The 14976-nt window shown below is 39.1% G+C and overlaps 1 protein-coding gene across 18 annotated transcripts in view; it reads right to left on the bottom strand.

Moving 5' to 3' along the window:
• Window positions 1-1057: 1057 nt before the first annotated feature.
• PHACTR2 (phosphatase and actin regulator 2) overlaps window positions 1058-14976 on the bottom strand; it is a 254793-nt gene continuing 240874 nt past the window's right edge. For 11 of the 18 annotated variants that reach the window (XM_067010932.1, XM_067010937.1, XM_067010947.1 and 8 more), the window contains 2 exons: window positions 12944-13020; window positions 9298-9336 (listed from right to left, as the gene is read on the bottom strand). In XM_067010932.1, coding sequence (XP_066867033.1) covers window positions 9309-9336; window positions 12944-13020 — 105 coding nt within the window. In that variant the 3' untranslated portion in view covers window positions 9298-9308. Of the gene's footprint in view, window positions 1718-9297; window positions 9337-12943; window positions 13021-14976 lie in introns of those variants that run through there. The other 7 variants (XM_067010933.1, XM_067010940.1, XM_067010945.1 and 4 more) reach the window with 1 other exon arrangement.

The following is a 14976-nucleotide window of genomic DNA, read 5'->3' as shown; positions in this document are numbered from 1 at the left end:
GTCCTGGCTTTTTGTAATAGGCTAAGTGGGACTAAATTTTTTTTTATTTTTGAAGCAAAATCATCCAATTTTAAGTGGTTCTTTAAAATATAAATGAATGGCAGGATCCAAATTTGTCCACCAGATTAAATGTTTGCTTTTTGGTTGAAATAGAAAATTACAGTTTTCCATATAATGCACCAGAATCATTTCAGAAAATCCTAGTCCAAACTCTGAGAATAAAGTAAAGTCTGTTTAGGTCTTGTCTTGTTGTTATACATCTCATGTGTTTTTAATAAAAGGGGAACAAAACAATCATGAAAGAACAATTAAATGCAAGGTGGAGTTTACATACGGTCATATGTACTTGGGAGCGGAAGCCATACTATGCCCGTGACTCCATGGAAAACAGTAAGATGACAATAGAGGACTTCTTAATGTAAATGATATTGACTGTAGGCTCATAGGGAAATCTTCCATAACTTTACTCTCACTGATTATTCTGCACTGAAAGTCAATGCTGTATTTATGGATGCAATCTGCAGACTCTTAAAATATCAAATGAAGTTCTCCTCACTTACAACTTAGCAGAAATTTTCTGTTCTTTTAAGTCTTTGGGTGAGTATTTTTTTAATCCATGTGCTTTATTTTTTTAATAGCAGCAATCCAACTTAATGCAGCATGGAAAATAAGCAGTTGTTTTCATTCCTATTCAGAGCTAACTGCTGGCAGAAATCTTGCATTTTGCTTAAGTTTTAATTTTGGATTCAGACTTTTTAAAAAGGTGCCATGATTGTCGATATTATCTTCCTTAGACCAAGTATGATGGTTTCAACTTTGGAGATAATCAAGCTAGGGAAAGACCAAAAGATTTATGCTACAGATTTATAGGGTCGAATAATTACATCTGACTTTATTCCCAGTCCTATAATCCTTGTAGAAGGTTGGTACATTAGGTAAGGAGTATTAAAAAAAAAATGTAAAGTATGTATAGCTATGCTACTTAAAGCATGCAACAAAATTTGGGTAAGCATGCTTATTAAGAGTCAGTAAAAGCCTCTCGCATTTAAGAAAAAGATACATGAAAACACGCAGACTTATTTCTGGCAACTGAATTCACTGGCACAACAGAAAATAATGGTACGACACTGTACCAATATAATGATGAAACAAGAATATTCTTCTAGGGTCAGGTCTTCAGGAAATCCACCTTCGGTGATTAAACTCCCAAATCCCTTAATAAGTCCTCAATTACCAAAAGCCTACTTTGAAAATAACTTTATGCTTCCATTTCTTCTTTTCATTAACATAATGAAGTACTTCTCCTGCTTTCTGATTTTCAACCCCCACCCCTCTCCAGTGCTCAGAAATTCCATTCCCCAGTTTTCTTTAACTCGCACTCTTAAATGTGGCTTTCTGGCAACGGGGAACCGGCGATTGTCTTCTGCTCATCTTTGATTAAAACTCCTGATGGAGAATAAGTGCTGTAACCATGGTATCCCTTACCATCAATCCACAGGCTGGCCAGCAGAGTCGCTGCACCCTTCCCTTTGCTTGTTGGCCTATCCGGGCTGTATAGGTGGGGAGCACGTTCCACACGCTTCCTTCACCACAAGTTAAACGGAAACACACACATTCAAATCCCAGTGCAATATCAGGCTTTCAGGAAGGGAGGATTCCCCCAAAGATGATCAGTCTGTTTCCAAAGGGTCCCTCACTTCATTATGGACGATGAAACCTGAAATATGAAACAGAAGCTCTGTGAGATGGTGGAGAAATACAACTCTGCATTCAGTGAAATGAATAAGTTACAGCAATGTTTATGATCAAAGGCAGCCCTGGCAACCCCAACTGAATTACTGTTCTAAGTTACTGTCAGGACAGAATACCATTTTAAACGTCACGTGGGAAAGCAGAGACAGCCCCTCTACAAAAGATGCTGGTTGTATCATCCGGGATAGGGAGCAATCAATACACAAAACATCACCACTCTGGAGGGTCATGTTCTGACCTATATGGAGCAGAGTGAAATGTTTCATGAAGGATTTGGTTACAGCTGGTTTGTCATTATAAAAGGAAAATACCATCAAATAGTCACTATTTCATTCGTTTCAGCCTCTCACCACCTCTTGCTGATGACTCCAAATGTGTGGATACTTTCTACACCTGCATTTCCATATGCCTACCAGGCATTTCCTTCCAAATGTTCCACAGACAACATACTGAGCACGTGTACAGCTGTACAAATTACCTTTTCTTGTGAACCTGCCTTTATACTTTCTATCTTGTTAAATGTTCTACCTTTTAAAATACTCTCAGTCTAGAAACCTAAGATTGCAACTCACTTCTCTCCTCCACCCTCCATAACCCATTAGTCACCAAGCCCTGCCCCGAGCGCCCGTCTATGAATCCATTCAAGCCCTCACCGCCTTTTGCTGGCACTACGTTAACAGCATGCTAGCTGGCTGGCTGGCTTCATGTCCCTTCCTGAGAGTTCCTGAACATTCCTTGTGATTTTGCAGCCCTCTGCTTTTGAACATACTCTTCCCTTATACTGCAACCCCCTCCCTTCATTTTCCATCTATGTTTTCATATCTAAGATCAAGGCCAAAAGCCATCTTCTCCAGAAGGCTTTATCTGATCCACCTCTTCAGCCTACTTCAGTGATTCAACAATTTTATGCAACTCTTTTTAACATTTCATCTGCCCAGACTCCAAATTCATTTCCTTGTCTCAGGCCCATGGATTTGGAGGTCAAATCTATGCTCCACACTGCCAATGGCATTATTATCATAAATACTGATCCAGTCATCCCAGTTCTTTCTTAATATCACTGCAATGTTCCCCACTCCCAACAAAATAAAATTTAAATGTCTTAGAGTGGTGATTGAGGATCTTTAGGAGGTGGCCCAACCCATGTTTCTAACTCCACCACTACTCCCAAGGTACCCGAAATTCCAATCATTTGCCCCCGAAATGCTCTCTTTTTCCATTACCCTTTCTTGCCATCTCTACCTCCTACAATCTTACTCTGTGAGTTCCCCAAACTCCATTTTCTCCACCTCTCGGGAAAGCATTAATTACTTTCTCTTCTGTGTACCCATAACGTTTGGTTTATACCAGTTATTGATAACTGTGTGTGTGTGTATGTGTGCGCGCATGTGTATTGTATAGACGTGCATCTCCTTTTAGATCCTGAGACGCTGAGGAAAGACTTGGGCTTATTCACTTTAATATATGCACAGAATACAATATCTAGCTTATGGTACTACTTAATAAATGTTGCTGTGTTGAATCAAAGCATTAAAAAATGAAAATGACATAAGAACAGATGAAACAAGACCGGCCATAAGTTGCTAATTGGAGAAGCTGTGTGCAGGATGCATGGAACTTGTGATATTACTTCTGCATGTTTGACTTTCCAAAAGTCAAAACAGAAATAGGATATACCAAGTTTTCCCAAACTAGCAAACATGTTGTGACTAAAACTCCACCATGAGTTCAATTCTTGACTCAACCTTGGACAATACAGGCAAACATACTGCACCTGCGGGATCTTCACACCATGAACTATCAAAGGTCCCTCTTTGTTAGATTTTTTTTTTCCTAGGAATTAAATACAAACTCATCTAATTTAGCAAATTTTTTAGGCCTCTCCAAATTTGCTAGATTTAATACACTAAACATTCCATAATGTCCTAATCTTCACTTGGTCTTGGATTCAAAGGACAAGTGGGGGGAAGGCTGACAAGAGAGCCTTTCTCTTCCCATCAGTAATGTCTCTGGGATAAGGAAGGTAAATTAAGAATCAGACAGGGCAACAAAATGAGTAGCCAGTGGACGAGGAGAGATTTAGAACCTTTTATTTATTTATTTATTTATTTATTTATTTTTTTTTTTTGCAGTATGCGGGCCTCTCACTGTTGTGGCCTCTCCCGTTGCGGAGCACAGGCTCCGGACGCGCAGGCTCAGCGGCCATGGCTCACGGGCTTAGTTGCTCCGCGGCATGTGGGATCTTCCCGGACCAGGGCACGAACCCGTGTCTCCTGCATCGGCAGGCGGATTCTCAACCACTGCGCCACCAGGGAAGCCCTAGAACCTTTTAAAGCCCAGCATTTTCCTGGAAAGTGTCCTGCTTTTAATTTCCAAAAATTAGCAGGACACTACAATTTGCTACTATTTGCCCATGGATCCATTAGAGAAAGAGTTCACAGACTGGATTTTGTTGGAAGGTCAGGCCATCAGCACAGCTTCTACACTGGTGAAGAAAGGATGACTAACCAGTACTGTGACTGCAATAATATGCTGACAAAGCTGCAGGGGTCAGAAGTGCTACCTCAGGACTTCCCTGGTGGTCCAGTGGGTAAGACTCTGCGCTCCCAATGCAGGGGCCCAGGTTCGATCCCTGGTCAGGGAAGTAGATCCCACTTGCCGCAACTGAGAAGCCCGCATGCCACAACTAAGAAGTTGGCACGCTGCAGCTAAAAGATCCCACATGCCACAGTGAAGATCCCTTGTGCCACAACTAAGACAGTGCAGCCAAAATTAAAAAAAAAAAAAGAAAAGAAATGTAAAAATGTAACCTCTCTTCATATGCACTGCCCAGATCTGGTCAAAAAACCCGTATATTTTCTTGCACTATCCAATCAGAAAAGGACATTTATATCCTACTTAAATTAGGCATCTTATCTTCAAAATCAACTCTAAAATTGTATGGTTAGAGGTCCTGAAAATGCAAATTATTCTTAAGTTTGGTACTACTCAGTGGTTTGCATTCATTTTAAGGTACATGAAGTTCAGCTTTACCTTGGGGGAAGTTTGCCTGTCTGACAGAATGACAATTTTGCCTTTAGGCTTCAAGTTAACGAAGCAATAATAGGTTTACTGTGCTCTTAGGATACTTAAGCTTTTTTTTTTTTTTTTTTTTTTTTTTTTTTTTTTTTTTTTTTTTTTTTTTTTTTTTTGTGGTACGCGGGCCTCTCACTGTTGTGGCCTCTCCCATTGCGGGGCACAGGCTCCGGACGCGCAGGCTCAGCGGCCATGGCTCACGGGCCCAGCCGCTCCGCGGCATGTGGGATCCTCCCAGACCGGGGCACGAACCCGCATCCCCTGCACTGGCAGGCGGACTCTCAACCACTGCGCCACCAGGGAAGCCCAATACTTAAGCTTTTCGTCCACCCTTTTTTCAGAACTTTCCTGAAACGCAAATTTGAAGTTATCTATATTTTTTTCTTGTTAAAACTGCAATAAATCTTTCTTATTTTCATACTGTTGAGAGGGAGTGAATAGGAGGAAAAAGCTAATTTTAAGTCATGGAATTCAGGTAAAGATAGTTATTTTCCATAACAGTTCCTCTACAAATTAATATATAAAAATTTCCTCATCTTCCTGTAAATTCATTCAGATAACATAACATATGAAATTATTCACAAAGTATAAAATACTACTTTCCTATAATTTCCTAATTGATATATACAGAAATCCTGAATAATTCATTTCCCCTTTATGTAAAAGAGTTTAATGGTCATGGCATATCCACTTATGTTAAACAAATGAGGAGACTCTCCTAAACCACTGTTCCTTGTTCAACCGAAGTCAGATGACATGCTGGATGGGATTTTGTTAGTCTGAATAGGGAGCCATGCTTGCAACTCTGGTGGTCGAAGCAGCATTCTGCAATTCTTTTTAGTTTCTGTCCAGGTAGCAAATAAATGGAGCACCCAAGAGAGTATCACCCAAGAGAGAAATGAGTATGCAGAAGCAGCCTTCTCATTTCTCTGTGGAGGGCCCCTGAATTAATGTTTATTGAGGTCACAGGTGTAGTTCCTGCCATGTCACATTTTGATAAACCTATCTAGAAGCTCAAAAGAGTGGTTTAATTTATCTGTAAATCCACATTGGATAGTAAAAACTTAAGGTGGCACAGAATGAGAAAATTTCTTTAAATACACACACACACACACACACCACACACACCCCTCAACATAGCTGCATTAGGAAATTTGAAAGGTAGAGAAAAGGCAAAATAACACCCATAGGCTCTCTCTATAACAAATCATTAAGAGTTTTTAAAATAAGATTTGGCATTACTTGCATTTATTTCTTTATTTCTTTATTTACATTGAAGTACCGTTGATTTATAATATTGTTGGAGTTTCAGGTATATACCAAAGTGATTCAGTTATATATATACATTTTTTTCAGATTATTTGCCATTATAGGTTATTACAAGATATTGAATATAGTTCTGTATGTTATACAGTAAATCCTTGTTGCTTATGTATTTTATGTGTAGTAGTTTGTATCTGTTAATCCCATACTCCTAATTTATCCCTCCCACCCTCCCTTTTCCCTTTGGTAACCATAAGTTTATTTCCTATGTCTGTGAGTCTGTTTCTGTTTTGTATATAGATTCATGTGTATTATTTTTTAGATTCCATACCTAAGTGATATCATATAATATGTGTCTTTCTCTGATTTACTTCACTTAGTATGATATTCTATAGGTACATCCATGTTGCTACAAGTGGCAACATTTCATTCTTTTTTATGGCTGAGTGTTTTAATGTTCTCTCTTAATTTTTCTTCTATGCATCTGAATTTTAAAATAAAACAAACCACTGCCATATGTGTGTATATATATATATATATATATATATATACACACACACACACACAGACACACACAGACACACACAGACACACACACACATACCCCTTTAGTCAGTATCTGGATTTTTCCACTTAACATTATGCCAATAATCTCTTGAGGTCCATTCTGACTCTAAGAGTTGTCAATTTAATGATCCTTTGCTTAATATAATAAGCAAATAATTTAAAAGCTAATAAAATTATATATATGAAAATGCTACCTTTGCACACTCTAAAAATGTTATTTACAAAATTCAAAGTTTATTTTTAAAAGCAATATCTTCTCTTGATTATAAATCTGATACATGTTGACATTTTTAAAAACTTGGGGCTTCCCTGGTGGCGCAGTGGTTGGGAGTCCGCCTGCCGATGCGGGGGATGCGGGTTCGTGCCCCAGTCTGGGAAGATCCCACGTGCTGCGGAGCGGCTGGGCCCGTGAGCCATGGCCGCTGAGCCTGCGCGTCCGGAGCCTGTGCTCCGCGGCGGGAGAGGCCACAGCAGTGAGAGGCCCATGTACCACACACACACAAAAAAATTTGGAAATCAGAAAATATCCAAAGGTTATAACTAACCATAGATCCTACCACTCAGCTGTAACCATTTTAAAGTTTAGTTTTTACGTAAATTTTTTTCAAACAATTTACATGTCTGTATAATTTAGAGAATTATTTTCAATTGTAGAAATCCCATTTACTATGGAAAGGGAAGTGGATTTTCTTTGCCATGGTGAATTGCAATGGCCCCATTAACTAGTACAGTGCCCTTCAAATGGTCTTCTGGGTTTTGGACAGTAGGCTGGGTGGGAAGCTGCTGAAGGGGAGAAAAAACAGTATGTGGCTGGACAGGCAGCAAGTGTCCTAAAGAACAGAGGTTAAAGCCTGGTACCTTGCAGGCCAAAGGATGAATTCTTATGGGGACCACTTATCCTCATGTTTCTCACATGACCCTAGAATGCATTCCAATTCCAAGAGCCATCTGGAGAAACTGGGGGAATTTAGATGAAAGAGTGGATCACTACAGTTCCTCTTCAGGTCAAACAAGCAGAGAACGTACCCCAGGATGGAGTTTTCAGAGGTGTCTTCTCGGTACAGGAAGAGCAGGAGTGCCACAGGATTACTGCCAGCACACTAGTCATGAAAAGCCACCGTGATGGACTCCTCATTTACAGAAAGAGGACTTTGGAAATGGATCCTTCATTTTTTTCTCTTAAATTTGTTTTTCTTGACTAGGTAATACATTCTTTTTTTTTTTTTTTTTTTTTTGCGGTATGCGGGCCTCTCACTGTTGTGGCCTCTCCCGTTGCGGAGCACAGGCTCCAGACACGCAGGCCTAGCGGCCATGGCTCAAGGGCTTAGTTGCTCCGCGGCATGTGGGATCTTCCCGGACCGGGGCACGAACCCGTGTCTCCTGCATCGGCAGGCGGATTCTCAACCACTGCGCCACCAGGGAAGCCCGGTAATACATTCTTATGTTTCAAAAATTCAAAAGGTTTGTAGGGGTGAATAGTGAAGTCTCCCCCACCATGCCTGCCCCAGTCATCTGATTTCCCTCCCAGAGGCAACCAATGTTATCAGCTTTTGGTGACTCTCTACAGAGATACAGAAGCAAAGGAAGCTATGTATAGGAATGGGTCCTCCCAGTGCTGACTGATACACCACCGTGTGGGAGATCATCACTGGCTAAAGAGGTGCCTGGGCAGAAGAAGCAGGACTGTCTCAACCCTTTTATGAACCACTCTAAATCACAGGCAGTTAATAGGTTTAGATTTTGAAGGGAAGGCTTACTTGATATAAGGAGATAACATCTGGCACTAATGAGAAAGGCTAATAAGTGAGCTGTTCTCTATCTGGGTTGCATTTAAATGGTCAGGTCATGATCCATGGCATGTTTATTCCTTCCAAGGGTGGCTGAGACTAAGGGCACCACCATCTCCTACATGAGCCATTTTCTAAGTGTAAAAACATTATCATATGTTGTATTTTGATAAGACTCAGCAGTATTTACCAAACCTTTCACCTTTTAAAAGAAATACTGCAAACAACTTAAAAAATCATAAGTATTATTTTTATGCCTCAGAGCCTAAATAGTTCTCTACTGGAATACAATTCTAATGATGTCATATAAATTGATGGAAAAATCACAGGAGACATTTGCTTTACTGCCAAGTTTTAAAGAATACTTAAGCAAGGAATATTTGTCTTAGTGATGTGAATATTTAATTATTCCTTATCCAGAAATTTAACTTTCTAAAAAATTGAACTATAATTGACTTATTATATTTGTTTCAGATATACAACATAGTGATTCAGTATTTTTATACATTATGAAGTGATCACCATGATAAGTCTGTTACCACCTGTCACCATACAAAGTTATTACAATATTATTGACTGTATTCCCCATGCTGTACATTACACTCTCATGACTTATTTATTTTGTAACTGGAAGTTTGTAACTCTTAATCCCTTTCACCTAATTCACCCCTTCCCCCACCAGTGACTTTAAAAGACATTTTAAAGACTGTTAACCAATACATTTCTGGGAAAACTTTTAAAGCTCTTACCTTTGTATCAGCTGTTAAAAAAAAAAAAAAGCCTATGATTTTCTCTTGAAATGCAGTCATCCCTGTTTGCATCTATTAATATTTGCTTAAACAATGAAGATAACAATTGACTATTTTACAGCACACACAAACACTCCAAATTTCTGTAGATGAATAAATACAGAAAAATAGCCAATAGAATTTTAAAGGTGAAAGACTCCATCAGATTTTAAAATATACTACAAATTGATTCTAATTAAACTGTGTGACACAGTGCCAGGACAGACAACAGCTCATTAGAGCCCAACACAGAATCTGGAAATTGATCCTTAATGGTCTTCTTTTAATAAGAAGAATTTCACATAAAGGGGGAAACAAATGGCATAGGGACAATTGATTACTGATTTAGAACAAAGAAAGTCAACAACAACAACAAAAATAGAACACAGTAAAGTTAGTTTACTCCCTTGAATCATACATACAAATAAATGCCCGATGAATGAAGGATTTAAGTATTTAAAAAAAGCACATATCGGGCTTCCCTGGTGGCGCAGTGGTTGAGAATCCGCCTGCCGATGCAGGAGACACGGGTTCGTGCCCTGGTCCGGGAAGATCCCACATGCCGCGGAGCGGCTGGGCCCGTGAGCCATGGCCGCTGAGCCTGCGCGTCCGCAGCCTGTGCTCCGCAATGGGAGAGGCCACAACGGTGAGAGGCCCGCATACCGCAAAAAAAAAAAAAAAAAAAAAAAAAGCACATATAAAAATCAAAGATAAGTTTTATAATCTTGGCCTTCCTCCATAAAACACAAAATAATGAACTAAAACATAACAATATAGACACATTTGAATATGCAAAAATTTAAACAAAAGACCGTAAAAAGAGTTAAAACATTAACTACAGATTGGGGGAAAGTATTGTGACACATGTAACAAAGGGACGATATCCACAATATTTAAGGAAGTTTTTTTTTTTTTTTTTGCGGTACGCGGGCCTCTCACTGTTGTGGCCTCTCCCGTTGCGGAGCACAGGCTCCGGACGCGCAGGCTCAGCGGCCATGGCTCACGGGCCCAGCCGCTCCGCTCTTCCCGGACCGGCGCACGAACCCGCGTCCCCTGCATCGGCAGGCGGACTCTCAACCACTGCGCCACCAGGGAAGCCCAAGCAAATTTTACTAATCCATATGAAAAAGACAAACAACTCCAAAGAGGACTGGTCAAAGCACATCAAATTAAAAAAAAAAAAATCAATAAAAATATGTAAATATGCCTAACCTTATAGAAATCAATGAAATAGGATATTATTGTTCATTCTTTAGAACCACCACCACCCCCAAATGCTGATGAAGGTGAGTAGACCAGTCATGTTCATAAACTGGAGGTCGCAATGAAAACTGTGTCTTTTGGAAAGACAAGAGAATAGTAATCTCTCAAAATGTTAAAAAATATACATTTAGTGGATATAGCAAATACTTGTATACTACAGAAATACTGGCATGTATGCAAAAGAGTGTATCTACAAAGAAAGTTAGGTAGCATTGTTTAAATAATGGAAAACTAAAATTTTCATTAACATCCATCGATAGAATAATTGTTCAACAACTTACAGCATACCGTATTATCTATGAAATGCCATAGAGTCATTCAAATGAATGAAATATATGCTAACATGGACAGATTTTCTAGATGCTGTCTTTGTGTATAACTGAGAGGGGTACATAAATGCATATAAATACGTACACATATATCACATATATATACGTGTTTGTGAATGTACAGAAAACTGTCTACAAAGATCTACACCAAACTTTTACCAGTGGTTCCTGTGAGAATGGGGGTGAATTTGGGGAAGGAGTGAAGGAAGTTTTCACTTTTCCTTGATACATTTTTGTGATGTTTGAATGCTTAATTAGAATATATTATTTGTGTACATAAGAATACATAGATAAAAAAGAAATGAACTTCATTTCTCCCTACATCCTACTTTTTTTACTTGGTCACAGTATACAACAGAAGAAGAAGGACCTATCTGAGTATAAATGTTTAATTTTCATACAATGAGAACTTTCATATAAGTGCATTTTAAAAATTTGATTATTTTCTATTGTAATTTATTCTTCATACAATGCTATCAAATGAAAATGAGTTAATCAGTTACTACAATTCCTAGGAAAACTATACAGACGGAAAACTATCCCGAATGTCAAAAACTGGGTTGCGTGCAGTCACTACATCTCAGGACTCTCAGGGTCAGGACTGAATGACACAAACACATGGCATCTTCCCAGTTTCCTGGAGGTCCCAGCCAGCTCAATGTCACCATAAATATCCAGCTGCCTTATGATGATCAACTTAACTGGAGAAGGGTGACCACAGTGTCAGATATTAGCATGAACTCTTCCTGACCCCAGAAGTAGAAGGGAGAAAAGGAGAGGACAAATAGGTCTGCTTGATATGGGAAGGTGATGGGTCTAAGAGTAGATTATGATAGGATAAAGCACTCAAATAGAGAAAAAGTCTATATATTCAGGATGTCTAAAAGCCCTACATGCATTTACAAATAAATATGATACAGGAGAAAACAAAACAAATAAGGAAGAACTATCCCTAGGGGAAAGGGGAATGTTTCTACATGCCAGACATTATTATAGGACCAATAGGTATGGAGCAAGCAGGCCCCCATAAACCTCAGGGAAGGGATTTGCTATTAAATTATGAAGATACATCACCACTTCCTTTATCATGGGACACTATCCCCAGCAGGGAACGATGCTGTCACACCATGATGTATGGTTGCCCTACAGAGGCTGTTTCTAGTCTTGGGGTCAGTATTTGCTTTCCAGAAAGACCTACAATGGTATTCTTCACGTAATCATCTGTCCTGGTATGTTTTTCTAACAATTCAAGTTTCAAAGATTTGATTTGCATGCAAATTCTTTGAAAAATCTTATATAACACCTGTTACATATAGCAAGCACGTAAACCCATGAGAGAAATAAACAGAACACCTGTGAAGTAGGGGGGGTCAGACTACATGATCACTCAGGTCCCTTCTGGTTTTAGCAGCGTGTGAAACTGAAGTGTGTTGGGAGGAAAAATGGTAGGAGTATAGTGATCTTCTGTGGCAGCAGTAAAAATCGGATTCCTTTCTAAGCTACGTCTTCTAAAAATTGAGTTTCGGGCTTCCCCGGTGGCGCAGTGGTTGAGAATCCGCCTGCCTATGCAGGGGACACGGGTTCATGCCCCGGTCTGGGAGGATCCCACATGCCGCGGAGCGGCTGGGCCCGTGAGCCATGGCCGCTGAGCCTGTGCATCCAGAGCTTGTGCTCCAAAATGGGAGAGGCCACAACAGTGAGAGGCCCGTGTACCACACACACACAAAAAAGATAATAAAATAAAAATAAAAATAAAAATTGAGTTTGTACCCTAAGTTATGTGAGTCCAAAGCAGACACATATGTGCCCACACTGGCTCTCACCAGCATCTGTTCTGGGTATAAAACTTCAACTGAGTTTCTTCAAGAGCAGAATAAATGATGCTGATACTTGTTTTGGGGGCCAGAAAACAAAACTAAGAAAGAAATGAAAACATAGCCCTTTAGAATGATTCAGACTTCTTTGAAAGAAAAAAAAAGACTTAATTTTAGAAATGTTCACTAGATGGTGTTGTGTTAAGCTATATTTTTTAAAAAATTTAATTGTGATGAAATACATGTAACATAAATTTACCATCCTACTCATTTTTAATTTGCTCAACTGCATTTTGTTTACCTACCTGGTAAACTGTCGACTCTCTTCATGAACTTCCATTTCTGTACTTTTAAATTCATTTAGTTCTTTCCTTATTGCTGCCTAAATAGGAAAAAATAGATAAACTGAATTGTTATTTAGATCACATATTTCCTCAGTATACACAGCATCAATGAAGAAGACATTCTTTGATGAAATGTCTTGGAGAAAGGCATTTCTAATTTCTACTCGGTAAAGGTATGACAAATGAAATGTCAATACTACAGCCAAACAAAAACCAGGACAGATTTCCTTCAGGTGACATTGACGAGGCAAAGATGAAGGAGGCCTTTGTCAAACTCACCCTGGGGCCTGATCTATGAGTCACCCACATCCCCCATCCTCGATGACCACAAGGATAGCACAGGTCATGAGATTTTTTGAGAAACAATATCATTTTCCTATGATAGTTCTGCATGTCATACCACCCACAGCAACATGGCTTTGACGAGCTGCCACAGAGCTACAGAGAAGGCAATTGCTCCTTATTCTTTCAGATTGAAAGTTCAGACAATTAGAATTAAAAATTTCAGCACAACACTTCAAGCCACTCAAAGAAAATATCAAGTAGAATCCTATTACTATTACTATTTATTGAACACATAATCCATGTCATGTACATGCTGGGGTTGGAAGAGATGCTATGTCCTTTCAGGTTGAAAAGCTGAGATACTCATCAAAATGTTAACATTAGTTATGTATTAACAATACTGGTTGGATCATGGATAGTTTTTCGGTTTCAACTATGTGCTTATCTGTATTTCCTAATTTTTCTAGGAAGAAGTTTTTCCTCATGTAAATGAAAAAATACTAATAAAAGCATCCCCATAACCTCTGAGAAATGGACTCTTCAGCTGAAACAGAATGACATTACAAACCACAGAGAATGGCTTTACAGAGAGATAAGAAAATCTACTTTGTGGTTGGAAAATGATGTATTTTAGAAAAGGAAGAAGACAGAAGAAAGCCTTGAGGCCTCTCTCTGGCTTTCTCCCATCACTAGCTATCACTCTGCAATATACAAGCTTTTCCCCAATGCTGCTTTCAATGTTATGTTTAAATCCTATAGTCTTAGATTGTTTGTCTCTCCAAATATATTCCTCAGCCCCTATAGTTTCTATGAGGAACCTGAGTCTGGCGACTGTGGCAATGGTTCTTGCTAATGGTTTTTTGAAAGAGGATGAATCAAGTAGAGAAATATTTCGGGGCCCAAGTTCCCTGTGATAAGACTATATATCTTGTTTCACAAGTGAGATCAACAGTGAGGATACTTTTTTCACTCACTGTAAAAATTGATACCCAGAACCAATATCTGGCTGATACCCAGCTAAAATAGCAAAAACTCTCTATATTCATCACCAATTAATATCCATCAGAAAGTCTTCCTTAATCAACCCAAGTGTCCATTGACAGACGAATGGATAAAGAAGTTGTGGTGCATATATACAATGGAATATTACTCAGCCATTAAAAAAAAGAACGAAATCTTGCCATTTGCAACAACATGGATGGACCTAGAGGGTATTATGTTAAATAAACTTAGACAGAGAAAGACAAATACCATATGATTTCGTTTATATGTGGAATCTAAAAAACAAAACAAATGAACAAACATAACAAAACAGAAACAGACTTACAGATACAGAGAACAAACTGGTGGTCGCTGGGGTGGGAGGGGTGTAGCAGAGGGATGAGTAAAATAGGTGAGAGAAATTAAGAGGTACAAACTTCTAGTCACAAAATAAATAAGCCATACGAATGTAATGTATAGCACAGGGGATACAGTCAGTAATACTGCAGTGACTTCGTATGGTGCTAGATAGGCCTTCTTACTTCAAGTCCCATGCTCTTTCCAATAAAATGAGCTTCAGGGCCTAAGTCATCCAGATAATCGTCTCACATCTCCATGTTGTGTGTGCTAGCTTGTAATTAGAAATGATGAGTCAATTATAGGCAATGAATGTGATGTGAAATTACAGGGGCTGGTTGTTTGAATATATATATCAGGAAGATGTGACT

The sequence above is a fragment of the Kogia breviceps genome, chromosome 13 (genome assembly GCF_026419965.1).
Source record: "Kogia breviceps isolate mKogBre1 chromosome 13, mKogBre1 haplotype 1, whole genome shotgun sequence".
Taxonomy (NCBI): domain Eukaryota; kingdom Metazoa; phylum Chordata; class Mammalia; order Artiodactyla; family Physeteridae; genus Kogia; species Kogia breviceps.
The sequence above is the reverse complement of the archived record's forward strand: the minus strand, read 5'-3'. Positions and strand labels throughout refer to the sequence as shown.